This window comes from Terrapene carolina, unplaced genomic scaffold (genome assembly GCF_002925995.2).
Source record: "Terrapene carolina triunguis isolate 2854851 unplaced genomic scaffold, T_m_triunguis-2.0 Scaffold62, whole genome shotgun sequence".
Classification (NCBI taxonomy): Eukaryota; Metazoa; Chordata; order Testudines; family Emydidae; genus Terrapene; species Terrapene triunguis.
In genome coordinates this window covers 62,844,997-62,861,357 of record NW_020664413.1, presented here as the reverse complement: position 1 = coordinate 62,861,357, position 16,361 = coordinate 62,844,997, and the positions used below count along the sequence as shown (strand labels likewise).

Sequence of the window (16,361 nt, the reverse complement as noted above, 5' to 3'; positions counted from 1 at the left end):
AATCTTTGTCTTTTGGTAATAGGTGTTACAAACAAACCGACCATTTGTCTCTGACTGTTGGAGCAGTACTGCCCTTCATATTTAGCAGCAGCATGTCTCTTATTGGCATCAGCCTTTAAAGTGGTACCATCCATAGACACTTGGTTAAACTTTATCAGAGACTCATTATCACTTGAATAACTTGATTTCATTTTTTTTTTTGAAAACAGAAGCCAAAAGATTTTGAGACCTAATGGGCAGCAATTCTTTCATTCCTGAAGCAGCAGGGGGTGGAAATCTGTCTGTCCCCGGCATGGGAGTATGAACAGTGACACAGACATAGATTCTGTGTGATGAATACTTTATCACTTATTTTACAACATGTCACACACATGAAAATAAGATATATTTCTTTCCTTTGCTTTTTCTGTTAGATTATATTTGTTGCCGAAATTGCACGATAAAAATGGCAAACGCCTTTATGAAAGCAGGAAGAGAAGTTGTTTAAAGATAAACATTTCTATTGTACTTATGACTGTTACGATTAATCCTTCTTATAGTGCCATATATGTATATTTTCTAAGAAACTACCTTAAAAGAATGTTAAGATTGTAAAATGAAGCACTCAGAAGTTTGAAAATGCCAGAATTGAGGTTGCCTGTGCAACTTTAATTCAGGTCCCCATGTGTCTACATTATAATGCAGTCTGTAATTACATGATCGCATAACTATTCTCCTGCAGTAACCCTGCCTTGTGAAAGTGGGGAATGTGGAGTTGAGTTGAATTTGTAGAGTTGGTCCATCAGTTACCAGATCAAAGCAGATTATGTGGAGTGGGAAGACATGGTCAGAACGGAAGGAAAAAGGTTTTAGCTGCTGAGTTTTGGTCCACCTGGAGGTCACAGAGATGAGAGTGAGGTGAACCAGGCAGTCGTGGGTTGTTGTCAATAACAATAATGATGATGATAATTAATACTTGACACTTTTGGAGCACCTTCCATTCAAGAATTTCATGGTACCTTGCTTTAATGAATTTGGCCTCACTAACATGCCTGTGAGCTAGCTACGCTTTTACTCTTCCCATTTATCCTAGGGGAACTCAGTGGTTGAGTGACCTGCCTAACATGAAAATGATCCCAACTCACTTGGATACCAGTGAAGAAAGGCAGTAGTGCAGACTGGTTTTCTTTTCGATTTTGATGGAAGGGGTGAGAGCAGCACTGTGGAAAGTGGGAGTGTGCAGCAGGCTAGGAAAAGGGAGGAGGAGATTAAAGAAACAGTCACCTCCTAATTCATTTCTCACACGTCCTTTAAGAAGGTATCCACTGATTTACTGTAAGGGCTAGTCTACACTTACCGGGTAGTTCGACGGCTGGCAATCGAAGTTCCGGGTTCGATTTATCGCGTCTGGTCTGGACGCGATAAATCGAGCCAGGAAGTGCTCGCCGTCGACTGCGGTACTCCAGCTCAACGAGAGGAGTACCGCGGAGTCGATGGGGAGCCTGCCTGCCGCGTGTGGACCGCGTCTGAACTGCGGTAAGTTCGAAGTAAGGTATGTCGAATTCAGCTACGTTATTCACGTAGCTGAATTTGCGTACCTTACTTCGACTTGGGGGGGTAAGTGTAGACCAAGCCTAAGTCACAATAATGCAAGTTCAGCAACAGGAATGAAACCCCAGATGAGATAAAACTATAACAAGAGAGACTATGTGAGGATTTTACCTTTAATCATGCTCTTAAGCCCTGTGGCTCAGAACAAGATGATAATAGGTAAAGTCTTTTTTGCTCTATTTGCTTCATTTAGCTGCTTCTGTTGTTGTCTCCAGTTATTTGCTCTGACTCTCCATTGCCATGACCCTTCCACAGTCATTTACACTAGTGCAAAATCAGGGCGATAGTGCTTCAGACTCACTGTGCACTGGTGCAAATAACTGCACAAGGTCCACCGAGAATGAGGCCCATTGACCCAACATTCAGCTATACGCTAATCTACAACTCCCTGCAAATACAGAAGATGCATGGAACAGGTGATGGAAACCCAGCATGTTTACTGCTAAAGGCTGAAATAATGTGTTTCGTCTGTTTAAATGTTGTATTATTGTGCTGGATGAAAGACTCGCCTTTAAAAAAGGCCCGGTCAGCCTGCGTATCAATTAAAACCTGATTTCCCTCTGCACTGTAACCATAAAAAACTGAAACCAAAACCAGGCGGGGCAAGTATGTGCTATGCATTTAATATTAATTTGACTTTGTGTACTTGGGACCAGAATTTTCAAAAGATCCCAGCACCCATCAGTGGGCCCAGGTTTTCAAAAGAGCTCAGCTCCCTGTTAGCCTCCATGTTGAATGCTGAATGATTTTGAAAATCTGGCCATAGGTGCTACAATGGGAGCGGACGGTTGCTGTGCGCTTAGAAAATTTGGCCCCATGCATGGTCGGCATGTCTCACTGAACACAGTGGAAAAGAAATAAAGAATATTTTGCCATTGCCGCCAAGCTTTGAACTGGCTTCCAGCTAATGACCCAGATAATCTTGACTTGAAATTGTATAATTGAGATGGAAGGCTGTCCGGGGTTTCTAGTTGATACGCAGCATCCGCATCCATAGGCTTTTGACTATGGTCATTGAGCCGAAATACAGAAGGTTAAATCTCTCATTTTCATTATCCAACTGCCCCCATTTCCCCAATACAAATGTGACATTTCAATTTTACACAGTCCAACTCTTCTTAAATCATCTGTACAGAAACTTCAGATCTTGATTGATGATGGATGAGCTATTTTCTCCTAAACCACCCAGTTCTCATTACCCTTTAAAGACATAGCTTATTAATAATGGACCTGAAGTGTTTTCCCAGTGGGCCATCAGCAATCCACTGTGCTAGTAGCTCAAACGATTTGGTTTAGGGAGCAGGCATGAAATTTCTAGGCCAAAGCCATTCCGGAGGTGATGTATTCAGCTTCCTGGATGAAATATGACAAGGTTGTAAGAGTAATACAGTATATGACAACAGATCGGTGGGTGATAATGGGGAAGATGTGACAATGTCAGCATCCGGAGAGGTATCAACAACGGTAATGGATGCTGGCCTTGAAAATTAAGGACAGACAGCCTCAGCCTGGAATATCTAATTTGTATGTGTAGGATACATCTTGCATGATAAACTGTGAAACAGAGCTTTCCAGAGAAAACTCTTAGGAGGTATAAGATGGTCTCCAGTTTTGTTTCTGAAATTCAGATTTGCAATCTCTCTTCTGACTGGTTACAGTGGATGTTTGACGACATCCTTATGCCCTATTGAATACTTACAATTCCCCACCCTCCTTAAAAATAAAATGCTAACAAAAACATGGTCTCTCTCTCTCTCTCTCTCTCTCTCTTGCCTTGCCATCTGATTTGATAAATCCCAAGGTAGAACTTTAATTTTTAATCTGGAGTAGTAATATCACTTTTAGATCCAATGGAGAAAATATTTAGGACCAGATTTGCCTCTCAGAAAGGCACACGCAGCCTCCATTTGAAATAGGAGTGAAAGCAGTCAGAGTTGCTCGCAGTTAAGGATACCTTACGGGATCTGAAAATACCTCACTACCTTAATCTGGACAGGAAACTGGGAGAAGTAGAACATCAGTGATTGTGCTGACAGGTCATTTGTGACTGTTCAGGAGAAGAGCCTTTCTTGTGTTGCTTGAACAGATGGATAAGAAGAGAGGTCCCTGCCCCAGAGAACTTACAGTCTAAACAATGTGCAGACAAAGATGGGGGAAGGGATGCAACAAAAGCCTTTTCCTTCACCTACTGTTCAATTATATTTTTTCTATTATATTGATCATATGTGCTTTTTTATAAGAGTTTTTTTCCTTCATACTTCTGACTTATTCTACAATGACGTTGCTAACATCACCACTGCCATTCCATGGTAAAGGTTAAAGCTGGTCAAGCTGTTCATTACAAATAATATTTGTGATGGATTTACCCACTTTTGGTAATTAGCAAACCAGTTATAAACTGATCCTGATGTTCTCATCTGCTCATTTTTCATACATATTCTCTGCATGAGACATTTTTGCCCTGTTGGTTGTCTGTGAACTGTTTGCTTTAGCTGTGAGTTACTAATGTTGTGTGATAGGTTACCTAAGTCCCATGGTAAGAGTTCTGCTCCATTATTGGCCGATTGAAACTTTTTAAGGAGCAGATATTATGGGTTGCTCATTTCTGGTCTGACATTCTGGGTGAATAATCATTCATAAAATATTAGAGATTCATAAATATTTATTTTTGTCTCAAACGACTGGCAGCTCTGCAAATAACAAGTACAGTGTCCCCATGACTCATAACAAACTGAACTTGGTGCTTCATTTTAAGAAAATATTGGAGTGACAGGATTTCCCCCCCCCCCCTTTTATTTTTGTACCAGTCAAGTAGCTCTAGTAATGATGATAAAGATTTTCCATTCAGTTCAGAATCAAGTGTCAAGAGTAGGTGGGGCTATTCTCTGCTCTCAGAATCTGTTGCAGCCTTTATGCTGGAGTGAAAGACGGTGCTCTTTTTAGAGCCAAATCTCAGGGCAGATTTTCAAAAACACCTAACGTAGCCAACAGGACTTGTGCTCCAGAATCCTTTATCCCACTTTGTAAATCTCCCCTGGTGGAAACTCTGAGGCTGACTTTTACCCAATATATTGGGTATTTCAGGCAGCAGAGGACCAAACTTAGAGTGCTATACCTGCTATATTAGGCAGAAGTGCAATGATTAGACACTAATAACTTTCCAAATTTGCAAAAAGGATTTTAAAAGCAAAAGAGGACAAAAGCTACAAATTATGATATTTAAGTAAATGATAAATTTAAAATACATTCCCATTGTGAACATCTCTTTCCAGTGCTTCTTGTACAGAAATTAGCTCCTATCTGCACAGTTAAAGAGCATAAAATGCACTAAGGGAGCCGTCATTCCATTTCCTACTCTAATCTCCCAGAAAGAGTTCAGCGAAAAGGAACTTCAGGTGTTTCATATGGGGGGGGGGGGGGGAAGTCTGTCAGTATTTTATTTTTTGGTCCACGTTTCTCTACCAACTTGTTTTCATAATCTGGAATCTCTGCCTTTTTTCCTTTTGTTTATTGTTTAACATTATCTCTTGCTTTCAGTGCAGTAAATTAAAATTAGATGATGACTTTATGATGATGAGTTCATTATACTGTAACTCTATTGTATATTGATTACAGTTGTGCTTCATTTGCTTAACACGTATCAGGGTGTATTAGGTCTTTCCAAGTATTGTTCTTGGTAAAAGAGCAGCAGGAAGCAAATCGCATTGGGGCCAGATGCCTGAGCCTGTGTAAATCAAATGTCGCTCCACAGAAGTCAATGGAGTTGGGCTGATTTGCACCAGCTGAGGACCTGGCTCAAGAGGACAAAGAAGAGAGCAAACTGAAGAGGAGGAGTGAGTGTGTATTCAACAGAAAGGGAGGAGGAGAGCAAAAGTATTTGAAGGAAAAAACGAGCCTCGGAACTTGAATTAGCTTTCTTATTTGCAAAGGCCAGATTCTGAGATCCTTTGTCCAGTTTACGAGTGTTTTCCTTCATGAGTCACCTTGTTAACTTCAGTGAGATAATCCTTGGACAGGAGGACTATTCTTTGGGAAATAAGGGTATCAGAATCTGGTTCTAAGAAAGGCCAGGGCAGACAAGGAGTGGGGTGAGGTTCTGTGGCTTGCAGTGAACGGAAGGTCAAACCAGCTGATCACAATGGTCACTTCTGACCTCAAAGTCTATGAGTGCAATGCTTATTATTGAAATGAAGGGTTGCTAATAGAAGTCAGAGAACTTTTTACGTTTACCTTGAGTTAACATTTGTGACAGCTTGTGATTCATTGTAGTTGCAGGAAAGGGGCCTGATTCTTAAACCCTTATTCACAATTAATAGCTTCTTACTCTACATGTAGCCCCATTGAAACTAGTGGAACTATATTAGAATAAAGGGCTATTGAGTGTATCAGAATGTACAGAAGTTTCCTATCAAGCAAATTGAGGCCATTTTTGATAAGCATTGTCAAGTGAATGCATGTATAAATAAATTATGTCTTTGGCAGGTATTTGGATATATCAATTGTTAGCAACACTATTTAAAATCCATTTGTAAATGTTTAGCAGGAGATGAAGGTAGATCTTCAATGTATGTCAGACAATATTGTTTTGGATTAGGATTTGGGGCAGATTTGCTAATCGTGTGTCGATGGGATAAAAAGGAGAAATGGTCGCTAACCATGTTTTCAAAAGTCCTGCTAAATCCTGCCTTTCTCTTGGGACAGAATTGCTAACAGCTGCTGTGCGGGATATGTCAGGGATCATAAGAATATCATATAGACAGATCAGTAGTCTACCTCTAATCTGGATTCCTTTCTGTGCAAAATAGTTATTATTGTCTCCATTTTAAGCCCTTTTTCAGTGGAAAAGACAAGCTCTTAAACCAAAGGTTTCCTAGAAATAAATGTCAATACCGGTAACTGATTAATGTGGAGGAAGGAGGAGTTTGCATGTGATCCCTTATTTAATATGTTATTTTATGCAGACTATCTCCTTTATATGATATGTAAATCCTAATATTCGTAGTGAAAAATGCAGGGTCTTATTTTCTTCTTGTTTGTAGATGTTAATATTCCCCTGAGACGTTTTTAAAGATTTGCTCTGGATCTGTAGACTACAAATAACCTTAATCATCGGCAAAGTAGGCAAGATTTACTTTTAATGTGTCCTTAAGAAGGATGCCACTCCTAGCAGCAATAGCACCCGTTAATGTCATTCTAAGATGCCATTAGTAAGTAACCTTCAAATTTTCTTTGCTAGGACTTGCATCTGTGACACTGAGTGGCTCATGGGGTTTTAACTCCACAGCTCTTACCTATGAGAGTAATGATGAGTCACGTGGCTAAAAGTTTGTCCAGTGCTTTGAAACACTGGAAAACAAGAAAGGAAACAGTGGAACCAACAGGATTTCTGGAAGGTGAAAAGCAATTGTTCTGAAAAGAAATCCTGCTGCTGCTGCTTCTATCTCGAGTAGAATAGCCTTCTCTATTGAGATTTGAGGAATCAGGCCTTTAAGGAGACAGAGAAATAAGGAATGCTTAAAAAAAAGTAAGCATTGCCACAGAAATTATGTAATGACTAGATACTAATAACTTCACAAATTAGCAAAAAATATTTTAGAAACAAAGAGGACAAACAGTAAAAAAGATTTTATTTCAGTAAGTTATATTTAAAGTACATTTCCAATTTGAGTATCACTTTCTAATACTTCTTGTACATGGATTAGCTCCTATCTGCACAGTTAAAGAGCATAACCTGCACTAAGGGACCTGTCATTCTATTTCCTAGTCTAATCTGCTAGAAGAGTTCAGGGAAAAGGAACCTCGGGTGTTTTGTAGAGGGGAAAGTCTGTAGGGTTTTTGTCTGCCTTTCTCTGGCTACTTGGCTGTTTTTCTCTTGCTTGCACTGCTGTAAATTACAATTCTTACGTTCAAGGAAACATTACCACTATCAGGTTAAAGCCCCCAAAAGTGAGAGCCTCACTCCCGCTCTGGCCCCTTTATGCCAGGGAAAAGGACTGGAGCAGAGTAAAGGGGGCTGTAAGCTGGGGAAGGATTTCTGAGGACAGCTGCATGTTGCCCAAGGACTAGGGTGACCATATGTCCTGTTTTGGCTGGGACAGTCCCCCTTTTTAAGCCCTGTCCTGGACGTCCTGACTTTTCTGGCAAAAATGGGCATTTGTCCCAGTTGCAAGTTGCTCTGATCAGTTGGCAAGAGCAAATGGAACAAATTCCCAGTTTAGCCAAAAAAGAGAAACATTTGGGGAGGCCAGTGGCGACACGAGGTGCTGGGTGGTGGGTCTTGGGCAGACAGCCCAGGGCTCAGGCGGTCAACCTCAGCCCCAGTCCCAGGCAGCCAGCCCAGGGCGGTGCAGGGCTTGGGTGGTCAGCCCCAGTCCCGAGTAGCGTGGGGCTTGGGCGAGCAGCAACGCCAAGTGGCTCAGGACAGCCCTGTGTGGGGTACAGGTGGGGCTCAGGATGCCAGGTGGCTCAGGCCAGCCCTGCACTGTGTCCCAATTTTACTTTGGTAAATATGGTCACCCTACCAAGGACCCCATCAAAAGCCCTGGCATACATGGTGTCCTCAGTAACGGAAGGTGCGTTTCAGAGCAGGGATGGAGCACATAGATGTCACTGCAGAGATTCTGGGCTGTGCTGCCGTCCACACGGACTGGGGATAGGCTGCGTTCATTAAGACGGCTTCTCGGTGTTGCCTGTTACTTCAAGGACAACTTTACCCCCTGGAGCAGCCCATTCAGGATGGTGCAAAGCCATCTGAGCCCTTCCTTGCCTTGTGCTGTGAGTTCTGTGCCGTGCCACTTGGAGGCACAGCACCAAATCTCTCACCCCTAGAGTTTTCCATAATGGATCTTCTGTGTATTTTGGGTAAAAGCAGATGAGTTTCATCTTACCGACTTGTTTTGAAAAAGAACAAAGCGGGAGATGCAGAATCTTTTACTGAACCAGTTTCAATTACAAAACTCAATTTTGGGAGCTATAGGTCACCTTTTCTGATGACAACTCTCCAAGAATAGGAGACTTTCATCAAGGGAATGCAAAATATTTTGGGGGATATAATCAATGGTGTTTACTGAGCTTTTTTTCATGGAAAATTTTGACAAAAGTGGAAAGAAAAGTTTTCATCTAAATTCTCCAAGGAAAATTTCATTTTTTTTCACCAGAAATTCAAAAACCAAAATATTTTGTCTGGAAACTGAAATATCTTGGTTTGATTTGCAAATGCTGCCAAAGGGCCTTATGGAAGTTGTAGTCCGGGTGCCTCATGATCCCATTCTACTCTATAGACTGGGCTCCCTAGTGAGACTACAATTCTCACTTATGCACCATAGTCTCCCTAATGAGAAGTGGCAATGCCTCAAGGGAGTCCCTGATCATGGTGCATCATAGGAGAGGCAATCCTGTTGAGAAGCACAGCCCATAGAGATGAATGGGGAGAACTGCAGCTCCCAAATCAAAATGTGTCTGGGTTTGGGTGTTTTGGTTTTTCGATGAGAAATTGAAGCCAACATTTTCACACACAAAAATCCTTTTGTCAAAACCCCCAATTTTCCATCATAAAACAGTTTAGATGGAAAAAATAATTAATTGCTGATAACTAGACATTAAATATATGGTTGAGAAGACATGCACTTGAAAGGAGAGAGGGTATTTCTGTTACCCTCGTGATAACATGTGGCCCAATCCTAATACTCTGTCTATTTCCACTCCCCTGCATATACCCGTTATGCGAAGGGCTGCAAGGGTGGTGGTGGTATTGGTCAGGAGAATTCTTAGTTGTCTGAGGAAGGACAAAAGAGCTGTGTCTGGCGTCCAGAACCTGGCCCATAAGGCCAAAGTGTGGTCCACAAACACACAGCTTTTCTCCGCTACTGTATTTCAGGTGCATGAGAGAATGTGGCCTTTATCATAGAAGACTCTAGAGTATTTAACCTGAGAGTTGGCAAGTCGTGCATAGAACCGTCTCTTATCAGTAGAGAATAGAATGAAGATAACCGTTCAGATAGACTGCATGCCAGTGTAATCACAGAACATGCTTTTCAGTGGTCATGACACATGCACCAAATTCTACCAGTCCTAAATAAGAGAATTCCTATCTTCCCACTGCCAGTAAGACCATTTAGTTCATATATTTTTAATTACATTTACAGCATGGGATTGTGCATGTTTGATTCTGACTAGAAGAGCGTATCATTTCATTATTTTATCTCAACAAAATCTTGGACATTTCCACCTCCCCTCCTCCAAATAAATGAAGGGTACATTCCTGAGTAGACTAGAACAGCAGGCGTTGTTCCCACAAACTCATCTGGAGACTGTCAAATCCCTTTGTATGACTGATGTGAAGAGCTTGCTCTGTAATTTGTGGCTATCTTCATCGGGACTCTTTTGTGTGTAAATAGATGGTCTAAGTTTTCAAATTCTTCTAGCTGTTTGCCCTTCAATTTTCAGAGAGTTACAAGGGATTTTAGCCATAATACTCGCATTTAAAATCAATGTTACTTCCCCACCCCTAGAAGCAGTGGTATATTTAATCAGCTGTACATCTTAATGCTGAAGAATTTGTTGTCTTCTTCTTTGATACAGAAATACTGAATGGAGGGGTATACGTTGGCCAGAACAAGTTTCTTTGCTACGCCGACACCATTCATTGGCAGGATATCGTGCGTAACCCACGGGCTTCCAACTTCACTTTGGTTCCAACAAATGGCAGCTCAGGATGTAAGTATTGGTTTTATTTCCAGCCTTGTGGAGAGCACATCATGACATAATATAAATGTAGTCCCAGGTATTCCATGGATCCTGCTTTAGAAGACTGTTAGCAAATTCTCCTTCCTTACTGTCCGTTCTTTAAAAATTCATTGACTCCTTTGGAAAAATGTTTTGTCTAGAGGCGATTCTTTTTACATGTGTATTTTCTGTATTTTTTTTCCTTTCCTATTTATTACTAGAGATGCTGATGTGAAGACAGGATCTGTATTGTTAGGATTTCTTTGCTCCTACTGCTTATTCTCTGCCTTACGTCACAATCCCCTGCTTGTGACATCATAATTAGTTGCTGTAGTAATTATGGTACAAACACAGGGTTATTATTACTTTAGATGATAAATGAACTGTTTTCTTGTATAATCCCAGCAATACAAAGGACACACAGGAAAAAAAGTAACCAAGTGTTTTTAAACAGAATGTTTCCTGCTTTCCCAGACTTTGAGCATATGTAGAATTGTATTAACCAGTTGACATATTCCTCCAGCACTAAGGAATCATTAATCAATAATATTTTGGGGGAAAAGAGACCTATTTCTCAGTACCGCTATTATTCCCCCCACCCCATGCTATAGTAATAATATGAAACCTAACGTGCAGAGGTGGTAGTGGAACAGTGGTGCTAGGTGCAAATGGTACGTAATGGAGCAAATTACATTCAGAATAGAGTATGATTATGTAACCCAGTGTGGGCTGTCATCTGCAGGGATTGAACCTGGCACCTCTGGATGTAAATGTATGAGACCTGGGAGAGCCCTGCCACAAGCCCCAGTATCAGGGTTTGTTGAAGGTGTCAAGGGGCAGGGCTGGAGCCCATATATTTCTGTAGGGATATTGGGCAATGAGGACAGGCTACCATATCTTAGGCAGTCTCCAAGGGCTAGCTAAGTTATACTGATGGCACTGCTCGCCTCTGCAGCAGCTCCAAACTGGATGGGAGCAAAGGAGGCTTAAAGGTAAAAGTGCAGAACAAAACTGCACCCTGGGTAAGAATCACAGGATTTGTGCCCATATTCATAAAGAAGAATCCATTGTGAACACATGTACTTGTTCTTCACACTGTAATAGCTTATATAGCGCCAAGAGTGAGATGGCCTTTCCCCGTCTGTCTTCCCTCCCAACCGGAAAAAAGAGAACACAACTGCTTGAAATACAGGGATCAAGTCTCATAGTCAGCTGTGAGCATTCATTTCCTCCAGGAACCTGTCAGATTTCATTGTTCCTGCATCCTCCACTCAGGAGCTGATCAACAGCTTCTGCCTCCCAGCAGGCACCTTTATTTGTCTCTGATTTATACAGCTACAGTAGTGGCACTTAAAAAGTTCATTCCATTTTGTTAGAGAATTCCCCACTGATCTTCCCCCATTTTAAGTATAAGGAATCAAATCAGTATAACCTTTTGAAATAGAAAGAACTTCTTAAGAGTGACCCACTGCAACAAGCAGCAGACTTAATTGCAATTTCTCTCTTGTTTTGATTTTGTTTTCCTTGTTTGGCTTTTGCATTTGTCAACAAAAAACAATGCAATGAATGAGACATTTAAGGATGGATTTTTCAGTACACCCACTGAGAGTTTTACCATTGACTTCAGTTTAAGCAGAGCTAAGCCAATGCCAAGTTCTTATGGAAATCTCATCCTAAATTAATGCAGCAATCATTATTACCAACCTCAGGACAAAAGAATGAAAATATATAGGCCTACTGCTTTATGTCTTTAACTTCTGTTTGCTTTACTTTTGAAATTTTAACACAAGAAAGGGCCAATACATGACCATAGGATGCATGTATATTAGTTACAAATGTAATCTAACCAATGTTGTTTTATTAATGAAATGCATGAGGAATGTTATATAACAGCTTCATAAATACCTCCATGTGGGAACACATTTCAATATATTTTTCTCCATTTCTGACCCATGTAGAGTTAGTTGTATTTTTCAAAAATATAAAATTCCATGTACAATAAATACAGATTCTATCCAAATTAAACACGGGAGTAATATAAATATTTGATGTACCCGGGGAAGCTAAACCACCTCTAGCTACACATTGTGCATAGATAGGAAACTAAACCCCACTGTATTAAAAAAATAGCTAAAATGGGATGACAAAATGTACCGAGACTTTGGGAGACATCAGAGCAAATGACAGCTTCTTAAAACTTGTTGAAATATTATTCAGGTTCCACGTGCGGGCGTCACCCTTTTCAAAAAGCTGCAATTAAGTAATTGTATATAAAAAAGCCTTCAAATCAAATCACTCAAAGAAATGGGAGAACGTTATTACCACCTGTCAAGAGTTAGGGGAAAGTGAATATGTTACCTGGGTGCTTTTCAAAAGACTTAATACAAGTTGTTTGTGCTGATACTGAAAGGACTTGGTAAAATGATTTGAACATTTAATACGACCCTCAGAGTGGAAGTCTGTACAGAAGTTCAGAAGATGAGGCATATGTGCCTCACTTTTGATTTAGGGATCACTCTTATCCACTGGTAACATGGACCCAGCCAGACCAACCTGAGCTGGGGGTTATCCCAATCAAACGTATGCTGAGTGTTTCAGAAAGACTTCGATCTTTTTTTTTACATAGATTCTGTGGGTGTATGGTGATTATCTGTTTATGGATACAAGATGGTTGTACTGTTTTATGTGAATTTGTCTGAAACTTCAGGTGCCTCCAAATCTTAGAAACTACACAGACCTTTATTAAGTGCATATAGGAAGTTATTAAATAAAGTTAATTAGTTGCGGTGGAAACACGTGAAGTAGAAGAGATGACCAGATAGAATCCTACGGGAGAACTTGGGGAGAAAGGGGGTATTCCCTTTACTACCCCGAACTATCTGTTACAGAGCAGGGAAATAGCACACGGGAGAGCCACCTCATTTACTCTTGCAAGATCACACAGATATGACTACAAAACCTCGTTGTCAATGCTGACATAGCAGAGGCCGTTGTTAGATTCAATAGAGTCTGTGCAGATGTGTTACCTGTCTCCATTGCTACGAGATCATCAGCTATGGGGAGCAGTATTGTCTATATTGTGTGCTGGGCTGACATCTAAAACTAGACTGGAGGAATTGAGGACAACCTGCAGTAACATACTTTGACTGGTTACTCCTACATCACCTCAGTACTCTTCCTCAGAGGGGACGTATTAGACACTGGGTGATAATTGGCAAGGCTGTTAGTGCCAAGTGTTTGGTCTGGTCTCTGCATATTTAAGGGTTGCAAGCATGCTGTCCACCTCCAGTGAGGTGTTATCAAGCCTCCTCAAAAATGAACACAAAAGCTCCCCACTGCTCCTCACCAGCCGTGGCTCTAGCTTGATACAAGGATCTCACAATTGCGAGTTTTGGCCACCCCACCTACCGTTCCCAAGTCCCTGAATATACCCAAGATCTCCCTGAGTAGAACAGATTGAACTCAAGCAGACAGGCTAATGCATTTATAACCTCCTGACCTGACCCTGCATCCATATGCCCATGTAGAGATCACAGCCACCGTCCACAGTCCACGGCTGACTTCCTTGTTCCAGACGCCCAGTGCTGCTCACCACCCCAGGGTGTGGACCAGCTAACAAACCCTGAAGCACAATAGTACCACTACAGGGGATAATTTCACTTGGAGCCCTCCCCTGCTGTCCCAAGGCACTCAGTGGAGTAGGATTAAGGAGAGAGAGCTGAATGAAATTAAAATGCTCTGAAGTGATACCAGTACCATGCTGTGGAATTTGTGTCACTGTAGCTGCTCTACTTCAGTCACTCCTGATTTCCATCGGTATTACGACAAAGCTGAGTTTGGCCCATGGGCTCTAGGAATTACTCTCCTTTGCTTTCCTTCTCTGCAGCCTGGGCAATGACTCTCATAGTTGTATCAGTGCTAAGAAGCCAGCTGCAAAGGCCAAAGCAGCTTTAACCTATCTGGTAGCAATAGTGCCAGTAAATTAACACTAAGCGCCGCTGCTACTTTATTTCTTAGGTGCATTCTCATCATATTTTCCCAACACATGCATGCAGAAAAACTCTTATGTGAGGCTTTTGAATTACCTGGTTGGTGTTGGTAGTGTTCTTAAGAAGAATACAACTCGTAGCTGCCAGCATTCTGCTGACTGTGCATCACTGAAATGTAATAAACTAATACTGCAACAGAGGACCAACCTGCTTCACTGCTCCGGGTCTAAGGATGAGTATCCTTGTCCCATGTTCTGATTTTTCCACTCAAATAATAGTATTTACCATTTTCAGTGATTTTTTTCCCTTCACAATACCTTTTTGTCTGAAACGTTACAAAATTATTACTATTTCAGGCATATTCTTCAATGTTAGCGAACCCTAGGCCAACATTTTTCTGGCCTGGCACTTAAGGATGTGATTTTTCTAAAGTGCCCAATTGACATAGGAGCAGAAGTCGGATATACTTTCTTTGGCAGCTTCACTATATGGCCCTTTTCCTGCTTGTTTGTGTTTTTTCTTCATCCCATATATCTAAGACGCCTACCAACATTTCTGCTGTGTTCTTCAAGTCTGACTTAAGAACCTCTGTTGGAATTTTAACTGGAACTGGTGCCTTTCCACTTTTTTTTTTTTTTTTTTACCAATGAACAGCCCTCTCTACTTCTACTCTGGTTACAGGTCCTAGTTCAATGTCCAGATCTTCTCTTTCCTCTAGCTGGGGGATTGACTACTGGCTCGGCATTCAGTAGTTGATTAAAGTACTGCCTACATATCTTTAATTGTTCTGATGTCTTCATTGTTAAGTAGCACTCATTGTCTTGAACTGGTCAGCTGGTATTTGTTATTCTGCCTGACAACTGCCTAATGATGTTGTACCGAATCTTCATGTTGTTTTGTGCTGCAGTAGTCTGTGCATCTGTTACCATTTTGCCTATAAAGTCTCATATGTCTTTCCTAGCCCCAGGGAGCCCTAGCTCCATGCCTGTTTTGCAACGTGAGCAATTTTGCAGGATTTGACACAAAACTGGGTTAAACTCAGAAATTTGGAGTGGACAGAGCTTTGCTCTGAGATTTTGAATTTGTTTTAGCAACGCTTGAAGGGTCCAAATTATTAGATGAACATAATTGTACATAGCAAATGGCATAAATTCAAGTAAATCAGTACTGCATGTAACAATATTGAAACTATCTGGATGCATATTCATGGTGGAATCACTAACTTTTTAGAAAGATTAAAATTGCTTTCCATTTTGTATTTTTTTAAACTAGTAATGTTGTAATAAATTATTCATGAATACTCCTCTACACAGGACAGCACTGAAGTTAGTGAAACTTAAACACATGCTAAAGTACGGTCCTGAGTTGAGGTTTATGGGCCTGATTGAAAGCTTATTGAAGTCAGTGAAATAATTTCCATTGAAGTCAATGGGCTTTAAATCAGGCCCCATATTAGTTGTGAAATAAGCAAATTTTGGGGAAAAATTTCAAGCTGATGGAGTGTAACTGTATCTCCAGTGGTTTATTGTACATAATATTATGCTATTCTGTCATTGCGCTATCTACAATAGCACCTGATAATTCACTTCAGGTAACAAAGTAGAAATCTCAGTATGGAGCTCAGAAGCAGTATATATTTTTTTTACATTGTTTTATAGATTAGAAAAAAAGATTACTCCCTATCTGCTTCTATTTGATCTGTGAGATCTATGTCGCATTAAAGGGAAACAATTAGATTAAAAAATCCTCCTGAGTTTTAATAATACCATCTTAGACTATTCATAGAATTGTAGATTTTAAGGTCAGAAGGCACCATTAGATTGTGAAGTCTGATTTCCTCTATATCACAGGCCATTAAAGTTCATCCTGTTACCCTGTATAGAGCCCAAACACTTGTGTGTTTGACTAAGCATCTTTTAGAAAGACATCCAGTTTTGATTTGAAGACATCAGGAGATGGAGAATCCATCACCACCTAGGGTAGTTTATTCCACTGGCTAATCACCTTCTCTATCTATCTATCTATCTATCTATCTATCTATCTATCTATCTATCTATC

At 40.7% G+C, this 16,361-nt stretch overlaps 1 protein-coding gene across 1 annotated transcript in view; it reads left to right on the top strand.

The window, feature by feature from the left end:
- The window catches only part of ERBB4 (erb-b2 receptor tyrosine kinase 4), a 940,185-nt gene that overhangs the window by 636,466 nt on the left and 287,358 nt on the right, over nucleotides 1–16,361 (top strand). The window contains exon 4 of the mRNA XM_029910528.1: nucleotides 10,171–10,305. Coding sequence (XP_029766388.1) covers nucleotides 10,171–10,305 — 135 coding nt within the window. The remainder of the gene's footprint in view (nucleotides 1–10,170; nucleotides 10,306–16,361) is intronic.